Genomic DNA, 27588 nt, shown 5'->3' on the forward strand with positions numbered 1-27588 from the left:
TCACATGCACTTCAAATTGTGTTTGATCGTTTCAGTTTTCTGACTTCATTACTTTAAAATAATGCTTCTATTATTTTATGCTTTGTGTCTTTATGGGCAATATTCCTGTTTCGAAAATTGTTGCTATTCTTCAGATCAATTGATTATGAGCTGGTGCTTTTTGTTTTGTGTTTGATTTTCTGCAATGTCATTGTTTCACATCTGAAGTTACTTTTTTGAAGACAGAAGCCCTGTCAGCTGGTTCTGCTGCCACAAGGTGTCGTGAGAAGCCGTGTCTGGCTCCAGGATGGGTGGGGGCTGCCGGGATTCTCAGCTGAGGAGCTGTTGTGGAAGGAATGATGTGTTCTGAAAACATTTCATTTCACTGTGCAGCTAAGGCAGCATCTGCATTTCTTGAAGAAACTCTTGCATCTTAGAATTCTGCTTGAAACAAAAGTGTCTGGTGTCTGATTCAATGGTCTTCTACATGCCCTGAAGCTTTCAAGTTAGAAGTGCTTTAAGGTTGCTTATGTGCAGGATGCCTCACAACACCAAGTACTGTAGAACTGAGAGATTGTGCAGGCTGTCAAAGGACTGGTTTGTGGTTTGGGTTTGTAGGGTTTTTCCCCCTCTCTGAATTTACTCCTGTAAAAGGAAGAGTACATTTCCATGAACTGGAAAGAGCTTCTTCCCATTAAATCTGCATTTTTACTTCTACTTTGAATTTCCAGCTGAAGTTACTCAGATCTCTCACACTCACTCTGTGAGTCATGATGGGTGTTTTGTTGAATTGCTTTATAGGGTCTTGTCAGGAACTTCATTTTATCTCCCATGGAGTTCAGTGAGATCTGTGTGCATAGTGCTAAAGTACTGAATGTGTTTTAATGAACTTTATCTACTTATTTCTCCATAAACTAAACATGTAACATGTTGGCATCCCAGGAGAATTCTTGTAATGCCTTTGGGAGCAGCACTGACTCCTGAGTTACATCTCAAAGTGAGTTAGGGAAGCTGAGCAAAACAGTGTCAAAAAAAGTAGTGAGAGCATTTTGAAAGGGATTCCAAAAACTCCTCAGGATAATTGTCCATAATCATGTGCAGGACAGAATTTTTCTCAGAATCCAAGGCCATGATGGCCAACAAATATTAGTTGATTTACAGTTTGACAGGAAAGACATTGTTTCAGAAGAGTGCAGAAACCTGGAAGGGTATGAAAAGTTAGGGAAGACTCCATCTAATTTGTCAGTAATTCAGGTTCTAGACACATAATGGTCATTAAAGCAAAATTAAATATTAAAAGAGGCCTAGAAGCCTGGATAAATATGTGGTGTCCATCAACAGTGTTGATTCTGTGTTTAATCATAAATTTTCCCCTAAAGATGTTTAATTGAACTTTACCAGGTGTGACAGTGAGTCATTCCCTGTTAGAAAACAAATTACTTTGATGTCTGTGGAGGAGTGGTGCTGTTCCTCTGCTCTGTGAATTGTCCTCCTGCCTGGCCAAGTGCTGGGCAGGCTGGAGCTCTCCCTAAGCAGTGCCACAGCTCCCTCCGTGGTGACTGTGGAACTGAGAATGAGCCAGGGCTCCAACTTCAGACAAATGTGAGGGTAATTAATGATTCCCAGATGAAGAGAGGAAAAAACATTTGCAAAGCTGAGTGCTGCAAGTACCAAAGCTTTCAGGTGCTCAGGGCTGTGATGGGCCCTGACAGTGGAGCAGGCTGGGCAGCACTGCAGAGCTGGTTGCACTGGAGGTTTACAGATGTGTCCACATGAAGTTTACTCTGGATTGAACTTAATGTGAGAGTACTGGAGTCTGTATTTCAGGTTTTTAATATATCACATTTTAATAGATTTTAAGTGAATATGTTAGTGCACATAAATTGCAGAATTGCCTCTCAAGAATTGCTTTTTCAGTATTAGCTAGGAGCTTATACTGGAGTATGTAATTAACAAGGAAGTAGTCTTCTCTTAACTGCACATCATTGTAATCCTAGGAAATGAGCTTTGTGATTTCCAAATGCACAATACCTCAGCAAAGTCAACTGTAAGTGTAGTGCAACAGGGCTTTTTAAAAAGCAAGTTTTATTTTTTTTTTTTAATTCTAAGGTGTAATTGATTTTCTAGTTTAGAAAGCATACAATAAAAATGCATTTTGTGTTAACATTTTAAAAAATCATTATTTTAAAACATTTTTTATTGCTTAATATATTGTTGCTAGAACTTCTATCAGTGACAGTATAACTTACAGTAGAGATGTGGGAGACAAACTGCAAAGGAATTGTGGTGACAAAAGCTAGAGGTAAAGCATCAATTTCTATTCATCCTTCCTTTTAAATGGAGGAAAGGTGTTCTGCATTTGTAAGGATTACATTGTTGCTTTTCAGAAATGATTCAAAGATGGGTATTGAAAGAGGGAAGGTATGAAATGTCATGTCATTAGGAATTCTAGTTCCATTCAAATAGGAAATGTTCTATTTATGATCCTTAAAGAAAGCCCTCAGGTCATGAACAGTATTTCCATTTGTTGAGAAAAATGTCAGAATAGTTTCCTTAAGTCTGTACAAAATGAATGTTCCTTTTGAACCCTTTATTAATTCAGTTTCTGGGCACATTTAAAAAATCATTGAAGAATTAATAAAAGCTATGTGTAAAAATACATAAAACACCCTCTGTGAAATGCCAATTTTTTTTGAGCATTCACAGCCTAGTTTTTGAGTGATATAACTGTTTTCAGTGGGCTTGAACTTGTTAGTTGAATTTAGCATAAGGAGGACCCACTTTTCCTTTGATATTTTTTCAGGGTGTGTGAAGACTTAATTCAGAGACCTTCATGGCATTACTGTGTATAGGCCAGGGAAGAGAATGGGAGACAGAGTTTTTGCTGTCATATGTGGGGGACAGTTTATTAAGAGAAAAGGATCTTTGTTTCTGGATGTGAGTGACATTAGAATATTTTTGCTAAGTGTGCTGAGCACTTGAACTTCTAAAACTTCACATATGTGAGGTATTTTCTTTATAAAGAAAACACATCCTGTGAACAAGGACATAAACCTAGAAGTGAAAAGCTTTTTGCATCTACTGCTGTATTTGCAGTTCCATAATCTGAGTATGTTGCACCTTTGCAATGGGGAAAAAGGCCCAATATTGGTGAGTGCTGATGCAACATACATGTCAGCAATGACATCATTGTTGTACTTCATAACAACACATCTGACTTTTGAGTTCTGTTTGCCATTTATAACATTCGCTAGCATCTCTTGATTTTTGTGGAAGGCTGATTAAGTTCTGGGCTAACTCTGGTGGGAACAGAGATGCTCTGAGCTGTGTCACTTCTGAACATGAACTGGTGGGTCACTGTGATATGGAGCTGTACTCAGTGGCTTCGCTCTCAAATCAGCAGCTACAACATAGGGATTTGTGAGAATGACAGCTGTTATCCCTGAGCTCTTATCCTTTTTTTTTTTTCCCCCCATTATTCCCTAACATATCAAGGTATTAAAAAGAAACCTGAATATTTTATTTTTCCCCATAAAGCCAGGAAATTGCAAGTTGATTTTTTTTATTAAAGCCGTGTGATTCATACTTTCCATGAAGAATTCCAGTTAAGCATCTTAGATCTTCTGCTAAATGCAGAAAGAAAATATTTTAGTGCTTGCCAACTGTTGAATTCCCTATTTCCCTATTTCTTGGCTAAGCTGTATATTCACTTACTGATAGCAAATTTTCTGTTTTCTGTGGTTGCAAAGTTTACCACAAGTAGCCTGGCATCCTTCCTGTAAAGGACAGGGACCCAGTCCCATTATCCAAAGCATTTGGCTGTTTCCTCCCCTCCTGTAGTAAATGCTGTATGCAGCTGTAATGCAGCTGTTCTGAGTGCAGCAGGGAACACAGAGACAACCTGCTTCAATGCACAGCCCACATCTGTCCATGGAAGAATTCAAAGTGACAGGAAGCATGCTGAGGCCATATGTCAGCAAAGCAGAGTTCAGAGCAGGCTGCACTGTAAGCATAGGTTTAATTTCTTGCACAGTTTTTGAGGCAGTTGTGTCTGGATCATTAAGAGTAAAAGTTGCCTTCTCTGAATTATCATTATGTGTCAGCAGTTGCTTGACAACTTTGAGCGAACTTGGAAATACCTTCCCCAGAAGCTCATGTGTAACTCTCACACAATTGTTGGGTCTTAACTGCACTTTATTAATTTGTGTGTGTGAGCTACCTTTTTATGTGTTAAAGAATCAAGAATTTCTAAGTGTTGCCTTTGTTAAGGGCCTTTGCAGCTGTGATCTGTACTGAAGGGACATTTCCTCTGTGAGTGATCTGGTATCTCCAATATCACTCCTGGGACACCTGGCAGAGGGACAGTACATTGTCTTTAAAGCAGTTCATCAGGTCTTAATCCCTTTTGAGTTTGGGAACACTGAAATGAATTGGCTGTTTGAATGCATTTGACTAAACAATAGCTTAATATGAGAAAGATGGCAACTTTTTGAAGTGATTCTTAATCAAGAAAACAGAATGTTCCTTTTCAATTTATCTGATTAAAAGAGCAGTATAAATCAAACAGGAAAAGCTGAAATTATTCATCTCAATCCTTGGTTGACCTGTATCAGGCAGACATTAACAGCATAGCACAAAGCAGGTTGCCCAGGGCCTTGTCCCGCTAAGATTTGAACATCTCCAAGGAGGGAGACTCCACAACATTTCTGGGCAACGTGTTCTGGTTTTTGGGCATCTGTGATAAGAAGGTATTTTCTTGTGTTCACATGGAGTTTCATGTGCTTTAATTTGAGAACAGGTTATCAACCAGTTTTGCATGTGAAATTTCCATGTTTTTGAAAGTGATGCTAGAGTTTGAAGTTTGAATGTGGCTTCTTGATGAACTTTTGCTTCCTCTCCATGTTTTCTTTCAGTGTCTCTGCACCAGAAGCTTACCTGCTAGCGCAGTGTCCTTCCCTGCTTAAAATTTTCCCATATTTGGATAAGCCATTCTTTGGCTTATGTTCCAAAGTGCATGGATGATAATACCAGATTTGATTGCTCTTCTCTGCATCTGTCTAATTTGATCAGCAGTGCTAGTGAGTGCCTTCTGGGGAGAATTTAATTGATAAAGCCAGATTTGTCTGCTGAAAATGAGGAAAGCATAAGGTGACCTAAAGGGAAACTAAGGCAAAAATATGAACTTCTGGGGAGAAGGCACAGAAAAGCTGCAGATCACTGCCTTGCTGTGACTTGATTTGTGAATGTCAGAGCCACCAAATGTTTGCTATATTCTGCCTCAGAGTCACACATTTAAGTTGACTGGGGTAGCTCTAATGTTGGAGCTGGGTGCTGTGGTGTGTGTGCAGCTGGGTACAGCTGGTTGCTGTGACCTGGTCTTCAACTGCATTTGTAGCTGTATGTTTGCTGCCTGCAGCCTTACACAGTGCCTGCCTGGTGCTGGATCATAGAATGGAATCATAGAATCATTAAGGTTGAAAACGATCTCCAAGTTCATCAAGCTGATGGAATTTGTCAATTGCACCATAGTACACATTGCAGTTGGTGTAAAATCTGTGGCATCTTCCCAAAGAACATAGTTACAGTCAGGATAGTCCCTGGATGGTTGTTAATACTTAGTTAAAAATAGCAAAATATTTTATATTCCAATAAATTTATTTTCCTGCCCTTTGTGACATGTTTGGCTCTGGCCAGTATGTTCTGTTCACATCCTGTGCTATTTTTAGTAACCTTGGTTATCCTTCCCCCCACTTCTTCTGCAGAACAGAATGATATGTCTTTTTATTGGTATGTGTTACTTTCACACCTGGGTTTGGTTTCACCAGTGATCAAAACCAGATGGATCAGTCATGTGTCAGGAATTGTTTAATCTGAGTGCTGCTGGACTAATTGGGGTGGGCTAGTGGATGTGTGGCCTTTCTTTCTCTTATACATGCAAATTAAAGTGTAATTTTAAATCAGACCTTGTCTTCCTGTTTCCTTCCACTGAAAAGGGACAAAAAGGCAGAACATGTAGTTTTTGACAGGTCTTGAATTTGATGATTTTCTTTGGAGAAGCATTTTCTATAAAATGCATTTCTGGGCTGTGTTGAGTGGATTGGCTAAGGACCTACCAGAAATGGGGTTAATTCCAGGACCATCAGTGGACAGTGGAAGTCTCTGTTCAGAGCTTCCGGCAGTGGCAGGGAGATCAGCCAGATTCTGTGTTGACATAAGGTTTTTCCCTATGATTGTGCAGAGTGTGTCCCATATAAGCCAAGCTCCAAACAGTATTAATAGATGCCAAACACATTTTCTGCAGCTCTGTGGGAAAGATGTCGAGTGGCAATTTATCACTTTCACTCACTCTGACCCAATCAGACCTACATTACCTGTACAGAAAATTGATTGGGAGGGGATAATTCTCTACAGCTTTTCATGAAAGAAACAGTTATTCATTTATCATCAGACTCTTTATGGCTGTTTATGATTCTTCCGCTCATGACGGTAGGAACATGTGGGGCCCCAGGAAGTACCAGGCCTCTGAGAACACTTTGGGAGATGCTACTGTAGTGAGCATGAGAGCCTTAAATGCAGGGTAGCATGATTTACATCAAGTTTTGGCCATTAATAGTAATTGCAATTTATATAACTGAATCCAGGTTGGACTAGCAGTGACTGCAGATCCAAATTATTTTTCAGTGATGGGACAGATCCAAAGTGGGTTTTGAGAAAATTCACAAGAGGACATAACATATATAATTTTAAAAGTATGTGATGTGAGCTTCTCCTTGCTACTGTTGCCATTGAGGCAATGAATGTTTGGGTGAAAGTCCTTTCATGTGGATCACTTGGTTCTTTTCATTCTGGTTAACAGTTAGGTTGTATAAGCTCTAATCCTCAGCCCATCTCCTCTGTGTAAAGATGATTTTAATTAATAAAGATAATTTTGATCAATAAGGTGACCTTTACCTTAGGTTGATTAATCTTGTGCTCCTTCTTTTTCAACCCCCCAACTATGCCAGTTGCCTTAATAAAAAATATTTTATTTCTCTTGAATTTCTAAAACTTCTCTTGAAAAACTTGTAGTTCTAGTGACCTGTAATGGACTAAGAATATGACTTAAGAACATTAAGTATGAAGAAATAAAAAAGTAATTTTTGGGGAAGAAAAAAAGGAAGTCATCTTTGCATAAACCATACTTTAATAATTTTTAAAACTCCATTCTAATACAAGTGCTCAAGGACATAGTTGGCAATGTATTTAACAGCAAGGAAAGTCTCTTCACAGGTTGGCTTTATCTGAGATTCAGGGAGAAGGAAACCATATCTCCCGGTGTCCCGGAGCTCGAAAGTGAAAGAGTACTTGATGCCTTGGTCATAAGCCCAGTCATCAGAGCCCCCTGCAGCAGGGTCTGTAGGTAAAGAAATTAAATAAAACTTAACTGGAAAAGAGTGGCTACACATCAAATGGCAAATACTTTGGAGTCAAGTCACATATCCAGGAATACAGAAAGAACACATAAAAAGAAATATTTGATGACTTGATTGACTTATCCTGCTCATGGGAAAGCTGCTGTGATTTTAGGCCTTTTATGAGCTTTGTTCCAGCTGATTTGTGCAAACAAATGTAAACAAGCTAAACCGCTCCCTCCTTGTCAGTATTGTGGGGAAACCATAGGAGAAATGTCTGAGGAACAGGAGAGTGGCATGGTTGCATGGGGTGTTTAGAAATACCTGGTATAGGAAGCAAATGCCCTCTCACTGAGTGGCTTTTTGAGGTTCACAGAGATGGGAAAGAATTGCTTATCTGGGATTTCAGCTCCGTCGTTTGCTGCTGGACAAATAGTACCCTCCCTTTTCAGTAGCTGGTATGATAAAATCAGTCTGTTTTGCTAAGGAAGGAGCCTGCAAAATTGCCATTTCTAAAGGAAGAGTCTCCAAAAATATTGTAAAAATGGGAAGAAACTTTTTAAAAATGTTTGGGAGGGGGTGGTTAACAATTTGAGGAAGGAGAAACAGGCAAGAGAAATTAGCTTCCATATTTAAGTAAATTAAGAGATTTAAATATGGGAGATATTGAGATAACCTCGATTTGGCTTTTGGCACTGCAAAGTCCATATCACAGCTGAGTTCCCAAGAAGGGTAGAATAATTAGTCATTACAAATTACAAATAAGATTGTAATTTGTATGTGTCTCAGAATGTAATGCAAAGTAAAAGAAAGTGGTGTTGCTAGAGTGGTTGAAGGATTCACATCAAACAGTGGAATCTGAGGACTCACATTATCTTTGACTTAGAGATACTGCAAATGCAGACAATCTCAGGTCAAGATTTTTATGTTTAAATCTAAGCTGTGTATGATTTAGAAATTCATGCTATGCATGTGAATTCATAAACATTTTACTACATCACTTGGCTTTCCAGGGGTCACACAATTCCTGGGATCCTTGAGGAAAAATTATCCCATAATTTAGAAATGACAGGTCCCATATATACCTCTTTGTATATGCATGTGAAGGAAGAAGGGACCTACTTAGAAAGAGGATCAAGAGTCTCTAGAAAACTGCATTTTGTAGTCCTAGTAGTACTTAATATAGATTGACAGTATATTTAGGTCAATACTTACAGATTGTTGTTGCTCCTGGACCATATGTATATTTAGTGTTGTACAAACTGGCCAGCTCTTTGGAAGCAGCTCTAGCTATGGAATTCTGTAAGAAAAGAAGAATGATAAATGCAGATTTTCAGAAGTTTTCTGAATGAATTTAATCTTACACTGTTGTATAAACTCTAAAGCCATGCAGGAGAAGCTTTTATTAGAAAACTGTTGTTGACCACTCAGTGTGATTAGGTGTAAGTAGCTGACAAGGCCCACATTGTCCTGGTACTGTGAAAAGAGTTTGTCAGCAAAGAACTTATTTTCAAAGGTTTAATGGAGTGTGGTCCAGTCTGTGTATGGTCTGTTTGCAGCCTTGGTGTACAGGGGGTTTGGACAGATAAGGGGACAAGAGGTAACAGCACTTTCTAGACTTAGAAGAAGCTTGTACAAGGTTAAAACTAAATAAGGAACCTTACTTAGAGATAAGAGAATCTTAGAGAATGGTAATAACTTGGTACAGTAAATTGCAAACATACAATAGCCTTTCTTTTCCTTCTGTTCATGCAGCTATACATTCAGAGTCGAGTCTGCTCAGGCAGGGGAGTTGAAAATTGATACAAGTGGAAGCAGATTAAGGTCTTATAAATATTAACAGCCAAAAAAGGCATAAATTACCCTGAAACCATATGTAGTCTCATTAATTTCAATTCATTTCCTGTGCACAGAGGGACTCATTCAACTCCCACTGATTCAGTGAGGGTTGGATCAGGCCCATCAATAGTACTAAGAAGTTTTGTATGTTTGCATTAAGGAAAATTACAGACTTTTCTTTGGAACGTGTGGCTTTTCCAGTTCTTCATTATACAACATGTTGGTAATAAAACATGAAAACTATTACTAACAGATGATAAATATGAATGATTTTTGAAAGCATATGTTCAGTATAAGCAACGGGTTGCCATATATTTCTTTATAGCTTGCAGCTGAATGGCTTACTATTCCAGGAATTTCCTCAAGCCCTTTCCTTCTCTGTAGGTTACACTCTGGCTTACATCCCAGTGGAAGATATATTGTAAAATATTCTCTGTTCATCCTTATGCTTAAGTGTTCTTCTGATTTACTCAAAATGACATATTGGACCATGTATTTAGAAAATTTTAGTTAACTGAGAGAACTTTCTCAGCTGCTAAAAAACAACCTCACAACATGTTTGCATTTTTACTGGAAGCCTACTCTCTAGCAGAATTGCAAGTGTTTCCCCATTCCCAAATACTTGGTTTTGAACATTTTAGAATTATTTGAGTTTGCTCTAGAAATTTGTGGTCCTTTAGGATATGAAGGATATTTAAACAAAACAAACCAAAGCATACTTGAAGCTTGTCTTTCCACCTATAACACTGACTGCCTGAACGTGGGGTTTGGTTTCTGGCCTCTCTATCACACAAAGACAAGCAATTGCAAGGAAGTATGTTGTTGTTCTGCATTTCACAATCTTGGATCCAGAGCAATTGGAGTAGCTGAGCTCTCTCCTGTGATCTTCTTTTTTGTTTGGTTTGGTTTGTTTTTTTTTCCCTTTCTTTTTTAATCCCTCAATAAAAAGATTTTTCTGAAATCCATAATAATTTTTAACACATGTTGAGGGACTTGTAGAGGTTGGAGTCTGCTATCTGCTAGCGATGCCATGTTTTCTTCAGCCATCTGTTGTTTATAATGTACACATTTAATCAGCAGCTGAGATTGAGTCAAATCTTCTCTCAATAGCAAATGAATTTTTAAATGTCAACTGATCCTTCCTCTCTTCAAATATGTGCAAAGTGGCAATAAAATTTGGAAAGATTGTCTGGTTCAATATGCAGACCTGTTGGTAACTGGTATTTGCTGTCTTTAGTTAACTAAAGTAGGGACAATAGATCAGCAGAGCTGCTCTGTGGGGCTGTTTGACCCAGGGCATTTGTTCCACCCAGCAGACAAATGATGGCTTTAAATCATACCAGAACACATACCGGAAAAAGTATGTCAGGAAATCTTTTTACCTGAGGGATTTTTTATTGTTGGCCAGGAAGTTGTAAAAACCAGAAAATTGTAGAAAAAGCAGTTGAGATTTCCAGCTGTTTAGAGCCTAGAATCCAAATAAACAGCTTCCTCAAGCTCTCCAAGTTGGAGATAAAGGTGGCATTTTAAATGACCCTGTCTAAGAGAAAAATGTGCCTAAGCATTTATGACTTCATCATGAAATGAAGCTTTATCAGAAGTTTTGATATATTTTTGTTTTCCTTTAAGTGACTTTAACATTTACTTTCTTAATAGATTTGCAGTCCAAAACCCAAAGGTAGAAAAATAAATTTCAGCTTTATAGGAACTCATGTAATTTGTTAATAATGTAATATAAATCAGCAGGAATAATATGTATTAAGTAAATACTTGTGAGTATAAATACAAAATATGAGGAAAATATGTTTGGGTTGTTTTTTTGAAATAGCTCAATTACTCAAAGCAATCCATAAGAAGGAAATAATAGGGAGGTCAATACAGAGGTATATAAATAGTGCCCAAAGTTTTCCAATAGGGTGAAAAATAGTTTGGGTTTTCAAGCCTGTAAATTATTTGGAGTACACCAGCAAGGAGAAACATTGTTTTCCTTTTGACCTTTGAGGATACTCTTTGTTGTTCAATGATTTTCTGCATCTCTTGACGTAATGGGCTTAACTGAATTGTTGTGGTTTGTTTGGAGTTTGTTTGTTTGGGGTTTTATACTGTTAAGAATGCCTCTTTTGCAAGGAAAATGTTGCTGAGATTTATAGTAGCAGAGAAAAAAGTGGCGCCCTGCAGTCGAAGAAATAACTCCAGATTAATACCTTGTAACTGGGAGCAGAATTGGCTTTTCAGCTTGTACCTCCCAGCTGAGCTCTCAGAGCTGGTCATTTCAGCAGAAGGCAGCAGTTCCTGTGCTCATCACCCATCTGTGTTTACACTGCAATTACCAATATTTCACTTATCTGTGTACAGAGTGCATGAGCCAGGGAGACAGCAGAGTTGTGTTCTCAGTTGTTATCTTACATAATTAACAACTTTCAAGCCTAGGTTTTTTCAGTTATTAGCTTTTAATGAAAGATGTGGTACTGGCATCTCTTTCTCACCACATTGGAAGTTTGAACTAGCAAGATAAATTATCAGGCTAAGCATATTTTGTGTGTTAATAGGTAATTTTTATGGGAGCATCGCATCTCGCTCATTTTACTCTTGTATCATCAGGGTGGATTTGCCAGCAAACCGTGACCATTTAGCAACACTCCACAGATGTTGATATGCAGCTGCTGTTTGTGGACAACTCCCTTTGTCCTCTCAATCTGCGAGTGATCTGGAGAAGCCTTTTCACTGCTTGACTAGACCCCTTGCTCTCTTCCCTCACTGGGCTGCCAACTGATTTGCCCAAGGATGAAAATTGTATTTTCCCTTCATGTCGGTCTTTCATGCTTTACTTGTTAAGTAAAGGGACCCTCAACTTCCTTTGTAATGAAAGGCTGAAAATGTGGATTTGCTGTTAGCTTTAGCCATGTGAATTGAAACTTCTGAGCCTTCTTGTTTTGCCAGTAAAAACAGACTCCCTCCCTCAAGGGTCCATGATGATGTGTAATTTAGTTCACTGTTCTGTTGTGTCTCTTTTGCTCCAAAAGCCCAGGGAATCCAGCCAGTGAGGACTTCAATAGAATGATTTTTTTTCTTTACAAGCCTGTTTCTCTGTCACAGTTTCTACAGTGTTTAAGAAATTAGTCCCTGGTGAGAGGGTTTCCACTGCAACTCAGTTGGGCCCTACACCTGTTAGAGACTCTTGTCTATCAGCCAGATTCACCCGTCAACTTCATCTGGAAGATGCTGCTACTAAACACATCCTTTTCACAATTTTAAGACTGCCAGTACAGAACAGTTCTGTTGTGGTAAACTCTTGTGGAAGAGCTGTGAAGCAAATTTCAAATACTGCTTTGCTGCCCACATTCCTGTTTGTTGTGCTTCCCAGATGACTTTAACAATATTTAATGTAACGAGTAGTACAATCATAGTAATGCAATCTGTGCAATAGTGCAGATACAACAGCAGCAGATTGCAGCTCCTCATGGGCTTGTCTGTCTCTCTTAGATGTAGGATTTTTGCTATCCAACAGTTCTTACCCACAGATCTTCATATGTCTAAAGCATATTCAGGACTTCACAACTAGGCACTAAGTTAAATAATCAGACTGATGCTCACAGTCATGCTATATATTTGAAATTCACTCTTGCAGGCTGCACAGACTCTGGGTATACCTTTGAAATACTTTCTAATATGTTCTATTTCAAGCACTCAAGAGGAAGTGAAATGCTAGACCAATCCAACATGGAAGGTTAATTTTGGTGAGTTGAAACAACAACCCATGCAGCCAATGTGCATTCAAGTAATACAGACTGGAATTATCTTGGGTTGTAAATGAATGTAATATTCTGCAGCCTGTGAAACTGTAATAACACACCTACATTAATTTGATAAGTGAGTGTGAGCTGGCTGCACACATGTACTTGGTGCTGAGTTTAACTGAGAGATGGAATTGAACTGGGGAGGAAGGAAGAGCACAATACACATTCCTCTGCTGTCTCAAACTACAGTTCAGAGCCAATTCAAATACCAACAAGAACTGATAAAGCTAGATTTGTGCTGAAAATGCGGAAAGCTTAATGGGAGGCTAAGGCAAATATATGAAGTGATTAAAAAATATGGGCTGAACTGTTTATGAAAAGTCTGATTAAATACATAGTTCTTTTTTGCAAGAGGACAAAATGTGAATAGTAAAATAAAGATGAAAGCAGTCTTTTTGGGGTGTGGAGAGATACTGGTCTTGCCAAACACATTTTGTTATTGTGAAAAGCTAATACTTCTGTTCCCTGTAGGAGAGGGATTCAAGTGTGTATTCTGTGTTCAGGGCAATACGTCAGGGTATAGTAAAGAATGAGCCAAGAGGATTGCGAAGCAGACCAAATGTGATTCTCCAAAAGGAGGACATATTTCTTTAGGGGTGTCATCACAAGAATATTGTGTAACTTCTGAGAAATTCCTGACCTAGATTTTCCTATCTTGGGTGTTTTTATTTTTTGTTGTTTGGATAACAGCGGAAATTTTGTGCAACTCCTAGGTTAGGGGCACAAAACAACAGCCCTGAATAAAGGGAGATAAATTTGGGGAAAATCCTTGTGAGCTGTGGGATTTATAACCTCACAGATCTTCTTGCATCTCAGGGGAAGAGTGGGAGGTTGTGGGAAGGAAGGGACATACGTGACTTTCATCACATTTTACACCCCAAGACCAGGCATGGTTGAAGGATAGTTCTAGTCCCTGGCTTTAGGTCAGTTAAATAACTTTGAGTTGTTCTGATTTGCTGAGCAATGCAGTGGAACTTAAAGAGATTCTCTGAGTGTCTTGTTCTATCTGACAAACCAAAACAGTTTTAGACCTTCTGGTGATTTCTTGAGGCTGTAAACAGAAAAGGTCTTTTGGGCCCCAAGGACACACTGTTCACTACGTGTTCAGGGAAGCAAGGTACAGGCATTCTCTGGACCTTTCTCTTCTGCAGACCTAGTGTCCTTAATCTCAGATTACTCAATTTTTGCACCCTTCTGTATCTTGGACACTGGAATGCAGTGTATGGTATTATGTTACCTTTAATTAAATCAAATGGAACAAAATGCTATTAATGAGAAGCAGACATGCGAGGTTTTGTTTAAACACATGTCCAGTTGCTCACTGAAAGAGATAAGAAATTGCAGCTATATTTCCTTTAATTTATTAGATCTGTCAGGGTAAAAATAACATCTAAGATAAGATAATGGCACTATAAATTTTGCTTCTTCATTTAAAAAATTATTTATGATTATTTTATTTGCTAAAAAAATAGCTATTAAAAGTTAAGATTCTTATTCTTCAACATTTTTCCAAATTGTAAATTTAGACAGAACTTTTAGACATTAAACACAGCAATTGTCGTATAAAGAAATTCCACTTCTTGTAGCTATCTTGTCTCAAGCAAGTGCAGTTGTTGATTGAAAATGTTAAATTTTCTTTAATCATGGCTTAAATGAATGTATCTTAGTTATTTGAACTAACCCAAAAAGCTGCACTTGTGCACCTGACCCACAGCCTGTGGAAGTCAATTTTTCTATTTAATTCACTGACATTGGAATGCATGAGGTCCTTTATTGTTTAATTAATTAATTAATTAGATTAATCTCAACTACAGGTAATGTTAATTGGGTGATACTCTGGTCTCATTGTCCAAAAGGACTTTTGGCAACAAGTCTTCCCATGTAAAAATCAGATACTGCATAGGTTGAACACATCTAGGATCCTGCTGTCTCTATTGGGATCACCAATAGAGGAAATTCCCTCAATTAAGAGGTGAAAAGCAATCATAAGGTCACCTTGTCATGGTGGTGAGATTTGCAGTTGCTCTGTGAAGAATATAATGGAATTCCATCTGGTACCAGTGTGATTGATTTAAAATATAGGATAAAGTGATATTGGAAAGACTAATGTGAAAAGTGAAATCAAATGGCTGGAGAGGAATATATTTCCTGTATTCCTGAGCAATTCAGTTTTTATGCTCTGTGGTAGCAGCAGAATTGTCTTCTATGGCAGGAAAAGGGAGTTTAAATTTTACTGTGAATTAGAATAGAATGGTGACAATATAAAATTAAAACCTAGCAAAGCAGATAGGTTCTTTCTTGCTTCTAGGGATTGCTTTAGTAATGAGTTCTCAGTGTACTTTCTCTGTTTAATACTGTGAGAAACACACTGTACTTTTAGTTACATTTCATCACATTTGCTCTTCATTCAAAAAATGGGGACAGAATTTCATGCAAATTTTTCACAAATAACTTTGTGATTTTGACAACAAAGAAGCTTCAAGTGTATAATGCTATTTATTACTTTAGACTGAACAGTAATATGCGAATTATGAAGCTTTTGTAAAATATGAAGGCAAGATATTACTACCACTCCCTGAAATAATTTCAATTACAAAACTCCTGGAATAAAAATTAAGAAAATGAAATCTTCATTTTAATTTAATCTTCTCTTTTAGACTTAAAAAAAAAAAATCTAACAAGAAACTTCACTCTTGGCCCCAGTTTGTATTTGTGTTCGGAACAAAGACACGTATTTGGGAGTATTCATAAATCTGTCAAACCTGCACAGCAACACACATTGTTGTTGCCTTGGACTTTTGGCAGCATCGAGGAAAGAGGGGGAATCAAAATGTGTTTGTTTTGTCTTGCTGTGCTGTTTTCCCTGCCAACTGATTCTAATTGCTAATATGTCAGAGAACTGAAGTAATTTTATTATTCATGATTGTTGATTCTTGGCCTATGAAATGTTTATGGCTTTTATACACATTTAATAGTTTTAAACTCTCTATCTGTTTTTAAGGATCAAAAAAAAAAATCTCTCTTAAATGGCATTAGAGTGTGGCTTTCCTCTGGAATTGATAAAAGAGGAACTGTCCTTTAAAATATTGCATTCATCCTCTCTTCTAAAGAAAATGCTGTGTTTAAATTCAGGCCTCTTGGAAAAGGCCTCAAAACTGAAACTTTTTATGTCTTTTGTACCTGTTTTCAATTATACTTTAGTCAAGAGCTGCCTTGTTGACTTCAGGGAGAACTAAGGTTCAGTAGAAACTGGTAGAGATCCTTGCTTGCTGTTGATACCAGTTGAGTTATTTCACAGTTATTACGATTTGTCAAGCCACTACCTTGGTTTACAGGCCATAGTGTTTTTATGTAAAATATTACAGGTACACATACAGCAGCCTTTGGAGTCAGCCAGAGGCAGTGCTGCACAGCAGAGTGGATTTCTGGATGGCACGATTGGAAGACAGAACTGCTATTGTGTCAAATTCATTGTGCACGTGGAAATTAAATAAGGCTCTGAAGTTCATCCTGTGCTTCAGCTATCTTGAAACCATATTGGTTTCCCTTGTTCTTGCTAAGACTAAAATATTTTCACAAACTGGGAATATGGATTCTTTCCAGATGTTAAAGAAACTACTTGAAGTTAAAGGTACCTAAATAGCAAGCGATGATTTTTGCTTATTCTTTTCATAAAGTCAAAATGACAAAGAGACTTACCAGTTCCTGGTAATTCGATGGCAAACTGTAGGTGTATGAATAAGGAAACAGTAGCAGCTGGGAATAGGAGTGAATTGTCAGGTATGCCTTGATTGTAGAAAGATGTTCACGAATGAAATCAGCCAAAGCTTTGGTCTCATTTTCAGACTCAGGTGCAGAGCCACAGTAAGTGGAATCACAGGGGTAGTCTGAGGCCCCAAGAGCTGAGAAGAAAGGTGAATTTAGCGAGTACTTAATGAAGAAGTAGATTGTTAGGAGAGTCGTGTTACACCATGTTTGTAGGTAAGCCTTGGAAATCCTACTAATACACATGCCATATCACAGGAGGGAATATTTTATGGCATAGTTAAGATGCAATGAATAAATATGGCCTTTACAGTGTACATAGTTGGAAGAACATGAATATGGATGTAAAGACCTATATTATGGGAATGTTTTGGGATATTAATTTGCTTCAGTACTCAACAGTCCTCTCCTTCTCCATTTCTAAGGCACTTCTATGGAACAAAGTGGAAACAACTCAAAAGAGACTGCTTTTAATGAAAGCAAGCTCCTTTGGTTTCTGTTCTGAACTCATAGCTGTGTGTATGTCTATATGCATATATGTGTATACATGTGTGTATATATATGCACATGTGTGTGCAGATATGTTCATAGAAGTGACCATGCTGATGATGCTAGTAGCCAAAGTTTGGCTTTTTTTCCCAAAACTGCTTTAAAAATTAACCTCAAGCTGATCCACAATGCTTCACTCAAGCTGAAGCTGGACCATCAGGTAGGGGACATCCAATAGTTAAGTATATTGGTTATTGCACTCGTGTGTAATTATTTGCAACTCTTTTTAGGAGACACTTACTGCACCAGCCAGCATCAAAATTCCTGTTGGGATCTGTCCCAATGCAGCTGGTGCCAGAATTTTTAGAGCGCGTCTTTCTCCACATGCGGTCCTGTAACAGAATCACAGATGAAAACTTAGAGTAAGTTCTGACAGTTGACTTTTCCAGCAATAAGAAAGAAGAATGTCCTTACCTTTGTCCAAGTGTAAACGTAACCATCAATGTTAACAACAGGCAGAACATAGAAGTCCAGCTTGTCCAGAAGTGTGGTCATGACAGTATCTTTTCCGTAGGTCTCCACAGCCTACTTGGAGAAAAGTAGAAAAAGCTGATGATGTCTTCACAGATGTGTATCTCCTGTGTGTATGTAAAGGCCTGGGTCTGGGTCAGGAATTAATGAATGTGTAGAAATACTCATCCAGGTCACTCCACCACATGAGATGGCACCCCTGTGTTCTGACGTGTGCTTAGATTTGCATTGACTCAAACCACACTGCTGTAAGAAAACCATCTTATACTGCTAGATAAATTATAAGATGAAGGAATGTCGATTTTGAACAGAATAATAAATCACTGGTAAGAGATTTTCATCTACTTTCTTCTTGGTTACAGGCAGAACAATATTGCTGTCCATATATATTCCTATATCCTAGCACCTTAAAGGTATGAGTTTAATTTATGTGAGAATAAGAAGTCATTTTTCCATTATTTGTATCTGTTGTGCAGAAATTTTATCAACAACCAGAATAATAGAGAATATTTCTAAGTAACATCCTAACACATTTCCAGTCATAATTCTATGAATGCATTTATTCATAGGGAGGCAGATTTTTCTCTGCACTTTTCCAGACAGATATTGACTAACAAACAGGAACTCCTGCAATATCCTCTGTATCCTGATTATGGTCTGGCACTTGCTATGCTTGTTCACAGATTCATATCAGTGTTGAGAGACCATACAATGTTCATGGAAATTTGCTCTAAGTGTGTTGTACCCATGTTTTGTTTACACAGCCATAAAGGGCAACACAGGGCAATGCAATGGAAAAAGGCATTTTTTGTCCTGTAACTGACAAGTAGGAAGGTGGGATATAAAATGTAGAAAAGCAGTTTCTAATCACTTGAAATAATTTTTCCTGAGTTTTATTTTATGCTTGTTTTGTTTCTTTCTTGTTGTTTGGGTGGGTTTCTCTTTTGAGATACCTATAACAACAATCCACCCTTGCTCATGTTTTTCTCTAATTTGGTTTTTTTACTTTTCTGTCTAGAAACAATCCCAAGTGAAATTCTGATGATACTCAGAGGTCTGCTCTTTTAAAGCACTTCTGCCTATGGACTCGCTGAGCAGAGGCACTGCTGGTGTCAGGTACACCCATGAATTAAGTGACCAGACAGTGAAAATGACAGCTGCAGTGACGTGAATTGCTGAGAGAAAAATGGTACCACATACTGTCTGCAGCCTTATTAGGCACTAATGAAATCATATTCCCATTGCCTCCACCAAAATGTCACTTCCAATTTCCACTGCTCCCTACACAAAACCGCATGCCTGTCTGATAAGACTGAGATTATACTTGCCACCAAGGCCTCTGCCAGCATGGCTGGCTCATTTGGGTTGGCTTTCCTCATCTTGGGTTTTAGATTCCTGCTGCTACTTCTGGTGTGGTTTTATTTATTTGTTTGGTTGGTTTTGTTGGTGTTTTTTTCTTAATCTTCCAACAGAAGTTATTACAAAATTTGAGATTTTGTCAGTAAGTTGCCCTGTTAAATTACTCCATCTGAGAGGTAATATACCTGCCTCAGGTATAATAATATACAGGTAATATACCTGTGAAAATGGCTGTGCAGCATTTGATAACCCCCACCTGCTTTATATTGGTAGTGAGAAAGAAAATATAAAGGACATAAAATTGTTTAATTCAAGACCTAAAGTCTCCCAGACTGAAGTGAAGCTAATTTCACCTGTGCAGCTCTTCCTTCAATATGGTTTCATATTTAGCATGTTTCTATACAGCCTGAGGTGGCAGCTCAAAGGGTTGTATATGCATTTGCCTCTTCCTGAGTGGAGCTCAGGGAGCTTCATTTACAGTCTTCCTCCTTTCTTGGGCACATTTCCTCAGTGCTGAGCTGAAGGTAGGTTTCCATCCTCTCTGTTGCCTTACTGCATAAAGCTGGTTGCAAGGAATCCACCATGTGGCACTGTAGCAAGTCAGCTGTTCTGAAGTGCATTCAGGTGCCTTCTGATGTGCCCTTGAATTTTCTTATTCCTGATGTCTGTGTGCAGAACATGGCTATGTTTGTGGTGTTACTAGAGCTACTTGCTTTTCTCTCACCTTTCTCCAACTACAGGTGCAAAAAGAATTTACAAACTGAGCAACTGTTGTAGTTGTCAGTACCTCTTAGACACGTTTCATGTTGCCTTAAGCTGCTGAAAGATTACAGGTCCAAGGACAAAGATCTGGTTTAAGTAGTTGCACCTTAACCCTCTGAGGTGAGAAGAAGGCACGAGCAGACACGTATTTAGAGGGAAAAAGGCAGTGGCCTAAGCTCTTCCTTCTCATTTAAGATTTTCTTAAACATAGGTTTTGTAAAATACTTTTTCATCATTAGGCTTACTGACCTCTTTGACAAACCACTGGCAGAAAGCAGGGCTGATCCACTCTCTTGCATGGAAACCACAATCCATAAAGATGGCCTTCTTATTTGCACCACTTTTTCCCATCTAGGAATAAAAACCAACAAAAACAACACCCCAGGGCTTGAACAAAATAAATTGTATGCTGAACAAGTTAGTCAGCTTGCTGACCTAAAAAGTCAAACTTTATACAAATATGGTATTCCTTGTTTAAAATGGAAATCTATGGAGAGCTCCCAACTGTACCTGACCTTGATATTCAAGCTAAAAAAAAAATCTTAATAATTTCATTTTTATTAATGTTGACAAGCTTCCCCTAATTATTTGATTACTCTGCATTGTTGATTTATTTCCTGCAGTGTCTCTAAAAGTTTATCTTGTATGCTTGAATGATATATTACTGTAAATAGAGGAAAAGAAGAAATCAAGGCACTTACTTTGAGAAGGTACATTGGCCGTCCTTCATATGTTTTCCCAATTTCACTACGAGAGACAAGGTCTGGGTTCTGAGCAGCAATATCAGCAGTCCAAGCAGCAATCTGTTTAATAAAGAGGTTAAATCTAAATCTCTGTTCCTCAGGCCCAGACTGATTAATTTGCAGATTTCAAGCCAGAACAGTCTTTCTGAGCATCTAATGTGGCCTAATAGTTAATACAGTTTGTAGATTTCCAAGGAGCCACTGCAAAGATGTGAAGAGTTACATGGCCATGATTACATGTTAGGAAAAATGAACATGGCTGTGAAAAAAGGAGGAAGGGATCTTTTGACAGGACATGAAGGCTAGAACTGAGGCAGGGAATGGAATCGAGTTGTTTAGCAGAGGAGATGGGAGAAGTATTGAAAAGTAAAGGAAATTAATAGTGAAGCATCTCAGCCTGGTCATTGGATTTCTGCCAAAGGTTCTTTGCAGCATTAGGAGCAAAGCAGAGGAAATAAGAGTAGGTTACACAAACTAGCTCAGTAACAAAGAGCAAGGAGAGTTTGGAGGCATTATCATGTCAAGGGATGGAGCAGAAGAGGAAAAGGGAAGAAGGCTGGAAGCACTCTGACTACAGAAGCTAAGGTACCAAGCTGATAGTGTGGTGAATTCTAGACTTTACCGTGTCCCAGCTGTTGTACTTCACATAGCTGTGGCTGGCAGTACGAGCTTGGCTGTCAAACTGGGCATCCAGTGCAGCCTGCAGGTTGTCAATCAGAACTCTGCAGGAAGGCACCACAAAAAGTGTGAAGAGAAACATACAGCAATCCAGCAGGAAAGCAAGATATTTCAAGGTCTGCCCAGCATTTGGACTGCACAGATTGTGAAAGGAAAGGTGGGCAAGTTGAAAATAAGCTATGTGAGTTTCAGGTTTCAACCTACACCCTGCCCAGCCTTGCCACAAGAAGGACCAGGGAGCAACAGGCTCCTGCCAATTAGCAGCTGCCTCACTCCCATACTAACAAACCTCCAGGGTGGCAACAGTTTGGTTGCAGAAAAATGGCAATGCTGAGGCAGAGTGCGTCTCAAAACGAGCTCTAGGCTGATCTTATGTTGCCAGCTGCTTCTGCCTCAATAGGAAAAGGGTCTTCTTGAAATTTTGGCACTGAGGACAGTTAGACTGCAGCAATGTTTCAAAACCAGGCAACAACCCAGAGATGTTTGCCTGATGAAATTCTCTGTAAAACCAAGTTTCCAAAGGTTAGATGTGGTTTGGCAGCTCTGTTGCAGGTGGCATTATTCATCCTCCAAACTACTTTGTTGCAGGTGTGGTGAGCTATTAAATAGAACACACAATTGCAAGAAAACCTCAACAGCCTGTCTGGATTGGTTGGATCTCTCCTGTTCATTTTTCCCTGGGGCTGACATAAAGGCACAATTTATCACTGAGCAAGCTCTTGAGGACCTTTTGCTTATATTTCAACCTTGGCTATCAAAAAATGAAGTCCTCTTGTTTTTCCAGTGCCTGTCTTAAAACTTTTACAAATCTTATTCATCCAGGATATGTCCTTGATCATTTGTGATTTGGGTAGAGGAACAGGAGGCCAGTTTGTGAGGCACCAGCAGCCTTCAGAACAAACATTGCAAGTGACATGATGTCACGGCACTGCAGCTGCACTTCAAAAGGATTATAACAGCTTGGGTTGTCACAAGGACGATCCACTCAAGTTAGTCAGGGACAGCTTCCAGACATTCTGGCCTTTTGTTGCAATAAAATGATTTGTGCATGGACTTGAAGCAGTTCATGAATATTATAGGAAAACTAACACATGTAGAGTAACTCCTTTGCTAAAGAGGAAATTCCACTGAAACGTGATTCCTGTGCTGTATGTGCACTGTGGGATTATTCTAAACCATTTATTCTAGAGTGTTTTTAGATGTAGTTCCTGCAGAGGCATCCAAGTCAGACACAGCTGATGTGAGGCCAGTAAATTTAGTGATGGATTAACTCTGAATTTTGCAGATCATAAAAGTTATCCTGAGAACTGTGTGATGTCCAGTGAAGGAGTTTGGTCTAGTAGAAACAACAGTGGGGCTGAAAGAAAAAAACTCTACACTCAGCTAAATGAAATAATAAAAACTTGATCAAATACTACTGACTTTCAATGTCTGAGTACATGATGTTGACAGACTACTTTACACATCAAAGAAGCCTGATAATGAAGTTGGGCAGAGCTATTCTTAAGTGGAGTGAAAGGAGAAATGAAGACAGACAATGTCACTCCACTCCAGCTCAGTCAATTTCTCATCCTCACTTAATGCTTGCACAGTGATTGGAAGGTATGAAGTGAAGAACAGGATCAGGCAACTCCTCATTCTCCTTATTCTTCCATTAGTGCTCCTCACTGCAGAGCTTTTGTTCCCAGTGGTGTGTAATGTGGCAGTGGGCTCTGTTTGCTCCACTTGTGCTGCAGTTGTATTCGGTCAGCTCACTCTCTGGAGACATCCTTGCCATGGATCTGCTATGTGACTTCTGCCAGCCCAAGGCTTTCCTGGGAATCTGTTTTCCATGCTTCCTCGACCTTTCACCTGGCAGCTGTCTTCTGTCTGTCACCTGTTGGGGTTTTTTGGCCCTGTAGCTATTGTTCTGCAACTCACTGGGGACATGATTATGGTCCCCAGTCCCCTTGGGGCTCACCATTTTATTTTCTGGCTTTAGTTCCCTGTCAATTTCCCTCATCTAGTATATTTTCTGGCTCTTTCTAGACCTTTGCTGCATTTTGTCTGTAGTAGGAAATATTTCTATCCCCATTCATACTCCAGCCTTGTGTATTGCAGTGAGCTTTCACCTCAGGGAAATTTCTGGTACTGCATCTCTGCTTCCTGTCTCTTGCCTTTATCAACATTTCATCTCCCCTGTCAATGCAGAGTAGTTACAGTCCATTTGAACTGTCATAGGAAAGCTGAACCAGTAAAGGCATCTATAGGAGGGATGAAGTTTTTAATAGGAAAATCAGTTGACCAATATGAAAAGCTCAAACACATCCTCCATGGTGTTTAGTCCCTTCTATTCAAAGTACAGTAGTCAGAACAAACTTACTGATACTCCATTCCACTTTCTTTCAAAAGATCTTCAACCTTAAAAGACTTCTCAGCTTCAACTCGGAAATCAACTTGCATTTTTGGCCTTACCAGTGTGACAGAGTCTGGCTGCCAAAAGTCAACCTGAAAGAAAGGCAAATAAAGACATAAACAAATAAATACATATGTGTGGCTGTGATTTTTTTAGATTGGTGTATGTGTGCTGGTGAGGTTGTGATTAATATACTGAATTTCATGCCTATCCTATTACACTGATTCAGTATTGCTTCCCACAAGTATCAACCTAAATTTTAACTGGAAATTGATTAAGATTTTCTTAGGCCCTGCATTTTATATGGCAGAATTCTGGAGATGACAGTGACAATTTCACAAATATCAAGAATTCTCCGGCATCTGCATCCATACAGAATTGTGAATATTATAACTACATTTACAATTTTCATTTTTACAGCTTCTTTCATTTTTTTTGCTCAGGTTTTTGCCTACAAATGTTAGAGAGAAATTAACTCAATACCAGGGGTGAACTGTATGAATATTTTGCATAAATCAGCTGAAAAAGACTGTTGTCTGTACGAGTGCTTTTAGAAGAGATCACTGAAGTTGAATGAGAAACCTGTGCCTTTGAAGATGTTTCATTCCAAATGGACAAACAACAATTTCACTTATTTTTGCTGAAGTAAGCATCCAAGTCTCTGAATTTAGTGCTCTGCTGAAGGCCAGTGGAAACAAAGATGATTTGCCAGCCTGATGCCTTTTCACCCTTTCATCTCATGAAGGTAAAAGAAATTTGGGCTGGTTGTTTATGAATTATGTGTTATCAAATGAGGTGATTGTTCCAGAATATACAATTACATCAATCCTGACTAGCTGCTTTGTATAACAATGGTAGTTCAGGGGTCTTTTCTTAAAAGAAAAAGAAAACAAACAATCCTTTGATACTTCACACTTAAAAGCAAGCATGGTATATATTAATTTCCTTAGTATTGGCAGCATCATTCCAATAGTATGTTGTTCTACAGAAAACTGTTCCAGCATGCTGTAGTAGCCTGTTGACAATAGGTCTCCACATCTGTACTTCATTAAAAATACCATCCTTTCATCCTACAGCTAATGGTGTCTTTTTCACCAACAGCTATTTTACAACATCAAAGCTGAACAGAAATATTGAAAACACATTTGCTGTCTTTGTTGTTTTTCATCGTGTCATTGTGTCATCATATATCTACATCAAGGTCAGTGAGAAACATGCAGCTTAGAGAGAAAGGAAGCTTTAAAGAAAAGTCAGAGAAGAAAAGATAACATGAGAGACTAGAGGCCAAAGGAAAATTCATTTTGCTGGGAGTATAAATTTTTAGATTATTTACATGAGGAAAATGTTTCGCCTATAATGGTAAAAGTTCTGGTAGTTGGAATTTCCATGGTTTATCTGAAAGAACATTCTTGAAAACACCTCACACTGAATACAGAATTTAAGATTTATTTATTCTATTAATAAAGTCTGCTGGGCACTTTGACATTCAGATTAGGTAAACTAGATTTTCTTGGAAAGAAATCAAGATTAGGTCTTTAATTCAGTAGCACAATTTAAAAAAAAATCTGTTATTTGAGAAAAAAAGGAGAAATATTTCTTTCAACTACAATATAACCACTTCCCCAAGTCCTTTACCTTCATGATGCTGGCAAGGAAATTGAGGATTTCCACCTGCTCACCATTCTGTGGAATCACACGGAACACCTTCTGTCTGTAAGGGGAGAAAAAGATTTGATTTGAAAAAGTTGAAAGCCTTTTGATCATACAGAAGAAATCACAGATATAAAACTTGATGTCTGTTCTTACCCATCAAAGGAAAGGTCCTGCAGGTGAGCAGAAACAGATGCAGCACCTATGAGAACCAAGAGTGCCCACATTTTCTCAAACAGGTTTTCTTTTCTTTTTTGTGCTGCTTTTATAACTTGTTTTGTCCTTCTTTTTATCAGTTATACACAGAACAACCCACTGATCAACTGATAGTTTACTCTCTTGGCCTTGTTTTATTTGCATACTATTTATAGTGTGTGTTTTCCTCTACACCTGTGAAAACAGCTGAAAGTCTCACAAAGGCCTAGCTAAAGAATCTTTATTTGAGCTGGAGGAATTCTAGATATGAGAAAGTGAATTTAATTTACTTTGATATTTTCTATTTGGTATACATTTAGATATTTTTTAATAAGGTGGTTGCTGAATTACATACTTTATAATATTTTGTTACTTTATGTAATGGTAGATGTCCATCAGATGTTGTTGCAGCATTTATTTAATCACAATGTTCCTCTTCATTAATAATATAGGTTTGGCTTTGATATATTTTTGTCAAAGAGGACTCTACCAATTGGGATATACCAATTGGCTTTTTTTTTCCCCAACCAAGAAGGAAAGTACTGAACTGGTTCTTTGCTCACTTCACTGAAATTTGTCAGGCAACTGCAGAACTGAAAGCACAGAAATTTCTAGTAGCAGTAAGGTTGTACATATACTACATGTGATACAGCTGCTGATTCTTGTATGTTCTCTAATTTCATCATGTGTGGATCAGAGGTAAATATCTTACAGGTTAAGCAATACTGTGGAATTTACTAAGATCAAATGAAATGTATTCATACAAAAGCATTTTTAACTTTCATGTTGTGCCTGCTCTGAAGAACAGCGGTGTGTTTGCAGCAGTGCACTTGCATCTGTTTAGGTTTCATTAATGAGTACTTGGCACTGAATGCAACATTAATTGTCTGTTGATGCTGTGTCCTAATGTGACTGATGTTTTTGACAGGGAGCCTCTAAATGAATCAGTGAACAAATAAATAAAAAATGGAATTTATGAGCTCAGTTCTGTCTCCTGTTATGCCTAATAAACTGGGCAAATTAAAGGAGTTCAGACACAGATAATCTCTACTGTGTATTACATAATATGTGAAAATTTATTAAGAAGAATAGTATAATTCATCTCCAATTAAAAGATGTAGTTACAGCTTCTTGAGCATTTTAAGAATGACTGTGACATCAGACTTGAAACCTAATTTTTTATGGGCTTCTCTGGAGTCAGATCACTAAAGCATAGATACAGAACAGCTGGAAATATAATTTTAAATCAATGTACAGTTCATGCATATCAATATAACCTGTTATTAATACTTTCCTAAAAGGAGAGTCAAAAAATCTGCTGGGCCTACTTATTGAAAACTATCTCTGCCAAACCATAGGATTTAAACTTAGGTTGCAATTAATGGCCTAATTTGTAGCACTGTGAGCTCTTGCCCAGTAATGATCTTACTGAGAGACAAGTCTCTGAAGACAGATGACATCAGAAACTGTTCTGACAGTGTCAAAACAATAATGCACAGTCTCCAGAAGTTTTAATTTTATGATGATGAGATCATCACTACCGATATCAGTATCAAATAAAAAGGTCTGATCCCATAAAGACAATTGCAAACACAATAATGTGGAGATGATCAAGCACAGAACCGGCAATGAATAAATGATCACAAGAAGTAATCAAACAATTTGCAGATGTCATCATTCCCTGTTGAGAAGCATTTTGGAAATAGAAACTGCCAGATTTCAAAGTCTGAGTTTACTTTTAATAAATTTCTTCCTTATTCATGCAGTTGGAGATGATGGGGTTTTTTTTTGGTTTTATGTTTGGGTTTTTTTTCTCCAGACAATTAGTGATGCAGCGTTGACTACTGAGTTGGCAAGCATCACTGAATACCAGAACTTGCAATGGCAGTTTTTGCAGTTTCCTTCCCAGACTACATCAGAAACAAACACTGACCTGGAATCCTATTTAAGTGATTTATTTTGCATCTCAGGATGGATATTTGTCAGGTTAGTTCATAAACTAGCTCTAAACATTG

The 27588-nt window shown here is 38.2% G+C and overlaps 1 protein-coding gene and 1 long non-coding RNA gene across 2 annotated transcripts; one reads left to right on the forward strand and one right to left on the reverse strand.

The window, feature by feature from the left end:
* Window positions 1-7144: 7144 nt before the first annotated feature.
* CPB1 (carboxypeptidase B1) lies at window positions 7145-25691 on the reverse strand. Its single transcript, XM_064385762.1, has 11 exons — window positions 25535-25691; window positions 25364-25439; window positions 23696-23820; window positions 21278-21377; window positions 20614-20715; window positions 20162-20263; window positions 17735-17845; window positions 17562-17652; window positions 16706-16908; window positions 8586-8670; window positions 7145-7372 (listed from the first exon to the last, which is right to left on the reverse strand). Exons 1-11 carry the CDS (start codon window positions 25603-25605, stop codon window positions 7185-7187), a joined length of 1254 nt encoding a protein of 417 aa, XP_064241832.1. The 5' UTR covers window positions 25606-25691; the 3' UTR covers window positions 7145-7184.
* LOC135278883 (uncharacterized) lies at window positions 15614-24011 on the forward strand. The gene is made up of 4 exons (XR_010346262.1): window positions 15614-16987; window positions 17551-17682; window positions 18154-18204; window positions 18810-24011. It is a non-coding gene; the product is annotated as an uncharacterized LOC135278883 (long non-coding RNA).
* Window positions 25692-27588: the final 1897 nt, after the last annotated feature.

The sequence above is a fragment of the Passer domesticus genome, chromosome 11 (genome assembly GCF_036417665.1).
Source record: "Passer domesticus isolate bPasDom1 chromosome 11, bPasDom1.hap1, whole genome shotgun sequence".
Lineage (NCBI taxonomy): Eukaryota > Metazoa > Chordata > Aves > Passeriformes > Passeridae > Passer > Passer domesticus.